General features: G+C 31.6%; 1 protein-coding gene across 1 annotated transcript in view; it reads right to left on the bottom strand.

Annotated features, from left to right (window-relative positions):
* Smp_128800 (hypothetical protein) overlaps positions 1-3,005 on the bottom strand; it is a gene marked incomplete at both ends in the record, with an annotated part of 31,346 nt that extends 28,341 nt beyond the window's left edge. The window contains 2 exons of the mRNA XM_018795828.1: positions 1,817-2,424; positions 2,447-3,005. Coding sequence (XP_018650101.1) covers positions 1,817-2,424; positions 2,447-3,005 — 1,167 coding nt within the window. The remainder of the gene's footprint in view (positions 1-1,816; positions 2,425-2,446) is intronic.
* Positions 3,006-8,578: the final 5,573 nt, after the last annotated feature.

The raw sequence follows: 8,578 nt of genomic DNA, 5'->3' as shown, positions 1-8,578 counted from the left end.
AATTATAGTGTAAGTTGAACAATAAGTAAATACATTTATTCATTATGTATACTTACTTTATCAATCTCTTCAGGATACCATTTTGGTTCACAGATATTTTTGACATATAATATATTCTTGTGGAAAAATTTCAGAAAATACATTTGCTCCAAGCTTAATTATCATACAATCAACTTGAAGTTGTCCAGTTGTATATGTAGATAGAACTACTAAAAATGAAATTGAACCTTTCATAGATGTCCATTGACGTGTACATTTCTGAAATAAGTAGAAACCGAGTTGATATAATATTATTTTCAATATTATTTAATTCGTATGGTATTTCCAAGTGGAGGAATGTGTTTTTCGGTTTTTTAAAATTGTACAAATGACTCTTATTCGTAAAATTAACTTAGCCTATTGATATCAAGCATTTAAGAGTAGAGATTTGATACTACAATGAAGCGTATTTATTTGCTTAAAAAAACAGAAACCGTGGGATTTAGACTTTTTAAGCTTACATGTTTTGAGTGAGAAGTAATTATCTACTACTGATTCTATAGATTAAAGAATTTTGTCAATGAAATGTGCATACTCCACTGATCGACATTATACTTTAGGACTTAACTCATTATGCAAGTAAATGACTTTAAAAATAAGTCTCCTTTTGTGTTAATTCAACATTTAGCATACATAATATGATTTATTGAGAAATAGTTGCATCTAGTCTCACATGTACCTATGAAAGGAAATAAAGGGAGGATGATATACAGAAGGGGGAACAGATCTATTTATCCATAACAGATATTCGAACAAATTTACATTTATATGAAAATTGGTTAAACATCGATTATAAGCTCACGCATAATACTAACGTTTCAGATGGAGAAATGTATATGGGCACAAATATTTCTAACAGTTATGATATTCGGTTTTTAAGGTACACACTAAAAACAAATAGATCTCTAATGCCTCCAGCTGAAGCGCACGACTTGAAACATTGTACATAAAGATATATAAGTACATTCATTCCTATTTTTTAAATATATAAATAACACACTTACTATGATGGTATGACAGAAATTCGACTCCTTCATAACACTAGGATTGATAAGAAAAGACCAAACATTTCTAACTAAATCTTAACTCATTGCTAGTGAACTATCAGGCTAAATTTAGGTCACAATTTTAAAGATCAAATTAAGCTTGTAAAATATTTAAATAGGTGAATTGCGAATGTGATTAGTAAGTTAGGAAATTTGAAAATGAAGTTAATAAACTGAACGGATGATTATTATATCTGAACAAAAAAACATCTAAAATTCATCTGAAAGTGACTTTAAAAGTCGGAAAAAAGAATAACATTGTGATCATGGTTAAAATTGGATTTTTGAAAAATACTTTTAAATTCAGTTCGTGTCTCGGCTAAGGGTAAACAACAATAGCACCAGCAGTTAAACATAATAACGTAAAATACTTCAAAGCGTAACTAATGACTTTTTAAATAACGTATTTACATTAAGTACTAATATTTAAGTCATTTCGTTACATTGTTTCATACTTGTACAAGCTAAACCAGGTAACTGTAGCTGCAATTGAGATTGAAATGTCACTTTTAATACCCACTATAGTCAGTTACACTGGAATAAGTAAGGCAGTAGATCGTAAGTTATCCTTCAGGCGGTCTTGTTGTAACACATGAAATATCTTGAATAACTATTTAAATCTGTTTTTAATAGTTCTCTTGCTTATATGTAAATACTCAAATCCTGTCAGGTTAGACTGATTTTCAAAACAAAAAGTTAGGCATTTTCTATAAGTTAGTTAGTGGATTTTATGGACAAATTATTTTATCACTTACCGTACACGTAAATCTAGTTTTAGCTTCATCTTGTACATACAGTATATCAAAACGGAAACGTTTGCTATTCTGAGTTGTTTGGCTTTCGATTGATGAATTTACCTGTTCAACAGTTGACAGACTAGGATAATGGAGGCTAACTACTTTATCAATAAATGAAGGAAAACGAAGAATGGTATCATCAACTAGTATGGGGACTTCGTTTACTTGCTTTATGCTATTCTGGGTTATTCTTGTAACTAGATCATAACTTGGAAGTTCATTTTCAAAACTGTGAATATAATATTTATTCAAAAATGATGAAGCATTTTGATCTACTGGCAATGTATCCTTATTAATACTATTCCATTTATTTAGAATATAACCTAATGTATTCACTGACAAAGACCTTGGTGGTTGGGATAATGATTCATGTATCTGTAATAACTGTGTGACATAAAAGAAGTTGGATAGTAATGTAAAGTTTTGTATTTTGCCAATATTTTGTTGGTGATCTGAAAGAACATTTATGAAAAAGTTATTTAAATGATCCGTATTTTCTACAGACATTAACTTACTATATAGACGGAGGTTTTGTGAAAATACTATCTGAAAGAATATTCAAACTATTTGAAGCCAGTAAGTTTTTAATTAATAATAGTTGGTTTATATCAGTATTCACGTCTGTAACAGGATTTTGATTAGGTGGAAACAACGTTTTATGATTATTTAACAATGGCATTAAAGTTGTATAATGTTGAGACAAATTAGCTAAGAAGTTCGATCTGATCCATGCCACTAACGAAGTTGATATTTGTTGAATGAAATTTGACGAAAGGCTCAAAGAAGTTTGTTGTTTATGTAAAAAGTTTAGGAATTGTTGAGAATGTTGCTTTACTTGTATGTATATCTGGTAAAAACACGATGACCTCATTTGTGGAATCAATAAATTATCATTCTCTTGGTTCATTTCACAAGTAGGACTTGTGACATTGGATTCCTTGATGTTTAAATTTATTCCAAGATAAATAAGAAGTAAATGAATTCTTGAATATGACCTAGTAAAAGTTTCATTTTGACAATAACTGATTTCCTTCTTAACATTATCTCTAGGTCGAACCTTTTGCAGTTTTGCAAATAACCATAGATTTGTTGGTAATCTGGTTCTAGTGTAACAGGTTTCCATGAGACGATTTGAAAGTAATTGTGCAAGCTGCCTGAAAACTGAGTCCCAATAAGTTTCTTTCATTCTGTAGGTGTAAATAAATAATTAGCTGTCAGAAATATCCACATTTAAAGATTAAATTTTATTTAATAGAGAGAATTAGTAAAACTCGATAACGTAAATAAGTAACATGTGTTTATTTGTCATCAACCGTTTCAGTTAGCAGAAAAGGTGCTAAAAATGAGAAAACAAAGGACACATGATGTCAGAACTTCATACAAAGTAACTACAAAACTAAACAGTCCTCATACATTTAACTTTGTGGTAATTATGTGAGCAGTAGCAACTTGTATAGGGAAACCGACCTCTCATTTTAGTAAAAACTATCCTCAGATTAACTTTATCTTTGATGGAACAGGTACTGCTGAAAATCATCTCGATTCAGTTTTCTGATGGGTATCGTACTCATTTTGAGACATGAAAGCCAAAGACTTCAGTCATGAGCTAAGTCTTTGGTGTTCACTATCGTACAGTCCCATATTAGGCAGAAGTAATTTTCAATCTTTCTATAACTTCCAGGAGTTTATTATTGGATGTCAAGATCGTGATAAAACAGTCTATGAATGAGATAATCCCCACAAACTCCTTTTTCTAATGAATATCTAAGCCTAATGTAGAAATAAACGTAACTAGAAAATAAAAAGGAATTTTTTTTCCACTTTGTCTATCAAGTAACTTAAGACAGAGAATGTTACGTTGATGCTGCTACCAGCTATTAACGTTTTGTCCTACTAACCTTTAAACAATTTTTATTGACTAATTATACTTTCAAGTGTGCCAAGTTACATATAAATTACGTCTTACTATCCAGATGTAGGCAAACAACTTTTTTTGATGTGGAAAACAGTTCACTGTTTAAGTGTTAACAAAGTTCAAGGGGATTTTAAAACAATCATTAATAAGCGATCAGAATAACCTATGAATGTTGACTCGTCATTCAAACATTTCCATGAATTAAGCGTCAGTTAAATAGCTAATGACAGGCTTTTTATTTAAGAAATTACAATTGTAGTTAGTATGATCATCCAAATAAAACAGTATGGCATTAAAAAACTTTTAAAACTGAATTTTTGTTTAGCAGAGATGAATTTTTGTTTGCATTTCATTGACCAGCTAGATAAATTAACCTAACAACTTCTATGTCATTTCAATTAACATATAGAATAAGCGAAAATAGCTCCCAGTCTATCCTTATTGTATACCTGAGCTACCTTGTGAATGAATACAAATTTCAGCGAGACTATAATTTATGGACGACATTTGAACGAATCTTAAGTGACCCTGAGAAATGTTAGCCAATTAGTAAACAGTCAGTATAGGGTAAAAATATTATACAAAACCAAAGAATTAAAGTATGATCCAAAAACATGTCAAGGTTAGAAAGAGGTTCAAAGGTTTTAAAATCATAATGCATAAGGTAGAGGAACTCATCCATATGGCTCCATAATAGTTGGTCTCTGGAGCCATGATAAGATCACAAAAACCATCTTAGCCTCCATCACATAGCTTCAATATTGTTTATGTACTCCGTTTGTGTAAATTTATCCGTTTTATTATGGATGTGTCCTTATAATACTCATACCACTGAAGAGCCTAAGTTTCAGTAACATCTGCGAATATTGCAGCCAATAATACTGGTGCTTTTAGTATACAGTTCCCGGCAATTATTATAGTATGCCTTAGTCTCAATCTGGATCGAGCGAAAAAGGTTCCTATTCTAGCAAACGTCTTACTTCAAAATATGTTACATCGAAGGACATCACTGTAGTCTGCACAAGGTCTACAAGTAATTTGATCACTGCAATTTCAAATAAAGGAACTTCTTAGTAATCTCATTTATTGTAGCCGCTCAATTGTCACGTTTTCTCTAAAATCCTCTGTGAACCGATTGTACTTAAGCATCAGGTACTGAAATTGGCACTGCGACCTTGAAATTCCTCAGACGCTTCTGACTGGCTCGTCCATAAATTATAGTCTTGCCCAAATTTCTTAAAAAGTAATTTTTTTATATATAACCTATAGGATTTTATTGATCGGTATTCAGTAGTTTTCTGATATAAGTTATGAAAATGGACTCAACGCTAGTCAGTCAAATTCACAAATATAAGTTAATGTCTGATTCATGAACCTTTTAAAAGTTTTATGTCTCATACAGTGATTAGTATAATTTTTCACATATAACCCTAAACCAAAAAGCAATGAAGCCATTTTATTTGATCGATTCACTTCAAATGATGTTTTCCATAATTTAAAAACCAGCATATAATAAAATATAATGAAACGATTATATAACAGATGGATTGCAAATGTTACCATATTGTTACGTGACTTTACAAACTTATATCAATAATTTATATCTTAACAAAAGATGTGCATAATTGAAGACTTAACGACGCTGACAATTTTTTATCTGATCAACAATAAACTGATTATTATCAGAAAGGGGTTTTGTGGATGCGCATTGTTGAGGAGTCCCATACTAGGACGAAACGGCCGTCCAGTGCTTCCAGGTTTTCCATGGTGGTCTAGCTTTAATTGACTCATGAATCCAACTAATAAAATAAACTGATTGTTATTTTATAAATGTCAAATATTAAATCTTCAAAGAAATGTTTACACCAGATAAAGAAATAACTGATGTAGTATTCCCTGATCCTTAGTGCGAATACATTTTATTGATTTATTAACTATTGATGTTAAAGTTGACTTTAAAGCTTCCTATTTTGAGTAATTAAAATTGGATTAATTTGTTATCTGCTTTAATCGGATTTCCTGTCTTTCGTATAAATTAGATCAAAGTTACAACATAATGGATAGTAAGCAAAGATGGATAGTGGCTAGCAGTGGAATCCAGGACGCTCGTTTCGTTCTATTTGGGACTCGTCAGCTAGATGTAGCTGCATCTCAAAGTTTATGTCCACTCTGGGACTCGGGCCCAGTACCTTTCGCTTCAAACGCCATCCTGCTTGCAAATTAAGGCTATATCGCGGCAATACGCACAGTATGCACATATGCCAATTAGAGACTGACCAGTTGTAGTCCTAAACATCAATGGGAAGATTCAAACAAACAATACTAAGTGAATTTAAACATAATGGATAGTTTATCAGTTATATGTTCACCTGTATATATAACATAATTTATCACTTCTATCAGTTATCTCATGTCATTAAATGAAAATTCAAAAACATCTCTTCAACAATTGGCATGATGACTAACCAGAATCATCTTGTGAAATAATTTACTCAGTCAAAGAACTGTGATCGAATCAAAAACTTGTGTACTACTGATGCCTTAAAAATTCAGCAATTCCGGTGTGAACATTGTATGAAAAAGTAACACATGTAATCACTCATTATTCATTTGCCCTAACTTCTCTTCTAATGTTAGTTTTTATTATTATTCCATTTTTTATGTTAATATTGTGTTTATTAGTCCGTAACCAGTTCTATTTGTCCTCTTATGGTTTTTCATAATTATTATTCGATTTACTTAGTATTGTTTGTTTGAATCTCCCCATTGATGTTTTTAGGACTGCAACTGGTCAGTCTGTAATTGGCATATGTGCATACTGTACGTATTGCCTCGATATAGCCTTATTTTACAAGCATGGTAAGCAAATATGGATAGTGGCTAGCAGTGGAATCCAGGACGCACGTTTCGTTCTATTTGGGACTCGTCAGCTGGATGTACTATTTTTCTTTTCTTCAATGACAGTGAATTACTTTGGTTATTTAAAAACGCTTTGTAGGTGATTCTCGTCACGAACTAATGACAGCTAGAGAACGATTGACAATCTGGACGTTGTACGCAGATGTTTTGCGTTAGTTTTGAATTCTTCGGTAAAATGTGGGTTTAACCCCATATGTGATTCAACGAAGAATCTTCAATAATTACAACATATGGGAAATATTCAGTCATTGTATTGGAAAGAAAGTGATTTCATATTTCAAATATTACTCACTAAAGTAGCAAAATTGATTTGTTTATATAACCATTTACTAGATTCGTTCAATCACTCACATTAAAGATTTCGTGGTTAGTGATTTAGGCTCAAACTTTTAGATGAGCATTACTTTTCTAAACAGTGAAAATACCTTCAGGATTATGAATGTTAGACGAAATTGTACCTAGATCTAAGATAAACTTTTGATTACCTTCCACAATCAAATCTAGGTACATTTTGAGCAGTGGTGTAAAGCAAGCAAATTATCAATAGTGATATATGATGAAAATAAAAGTATTCTGAGGAAAGGAAAAAAGAATGAGAAGAATGACACATTAAATCATTTCCAAGTGTTCGCTAAGTGACAGTGTAATGCTTTTCATTGAATGAGTGACGATGTCCGTCTATTTTTATGTGTATGTGAACAGAAAAGTGGTAGAGTATATTAAATTTAGGCCGTATGAACTTTGAGACAATTCGTTAATTGGACCAGTGGATGATCCGGACTGTTGTTAATGACATTAGGAAAATTGAAATTAAATTCGTCAGTATTAACGACCTCGAATAACTAGTTCAATGTGCATATACCATTTTAACTGTTCTTGTAGAACTAAGCATGTAGGTATTTCATCGAAGTCAGTTTATCGTCTCATACGTGAGCATCTAACTATATGACATGGTAGGAAACAACTAAGGTCAATCACATTACTTATCCCTCAGCATTTAACAGATACATGAATTTCAGCTTCAGATTCATTGCATGATATCATTTAAAAAATCCGCTCACAGCTCAAACGAAGTGTATGTCCAAAGTTGTATATTTCAGAACCTTTAACCATCCGAAACTTAACACCAGAGTTATATTCACAAAATCAATTTGTTAGGTCCCTCATTATACGAAATTAGATCACACCTTACTTAATCTTATTTCTTTGTTCTATTTCTTTTCTGTTTATATTTAACCTCCATATATACAGAAATGATTTTATTTTATCCTATTTTATAATTCTATTACAAATGGTTGATTTTACTCAAATCTCTTAATTACTACTGAAATATTTTCTCTATTTAATCCTAATGATATTAACAATCAGTGTGTTCAACCATATATCATAAATTTCCATATTTCTGTAGATCTTTGTTTGTTTCAAGGTTATCCGGTCAAATTCCATACACAACTAACTAAATCCTAACATACACATTTATTCATTGACTTAACATTCACCATATACATAGATGATTGTACATTATTGTAATGTACTCGCCAAAAGGATTCATTTGTTGAAAATGTATTCACATTTCAATATATTTGGTTGAAATTTCGTTGAGTTAAATTAAGCGTTCGCGCGTGGGACTGATAGGTCCTGGATTCGAATCGCGCGTGGCGGGATCATGGATGCGCACTGTTGAGGAGTCCCACAATAGGACGAAACGGCCATCCAGTGCTTCCAGGTTTTCCATGGTGGTCTATCTTCAATTGATTCATGATTTCAACTATAAAATCACTAAAATCCCCACCAACCCCCTTCTGATAAATCAGCAACAGTTAATTAATTCCAGATTAATTAAAAATAAAGTTAAAGGTTTT

This window comes from Schistosoma mansoni, chromosome 2, assembly GCF_000237925.1.
Source record: "Schistosoma mansoni strain Puerto Rico chromosome 2, complete genome".
In the NCBI taxonomy this organism is placed as follows: Eukaryota; Metazoa; Platyhelminthes; class Trematoda; order Strigeidida; family Schistosomatidae; genus Schistosoma; species Schistosoma mansoni.
Note: the sequence above shows the minus strand (reverse complement) of the source record. Positions and strands in the feature narration are given on the sequence as shown.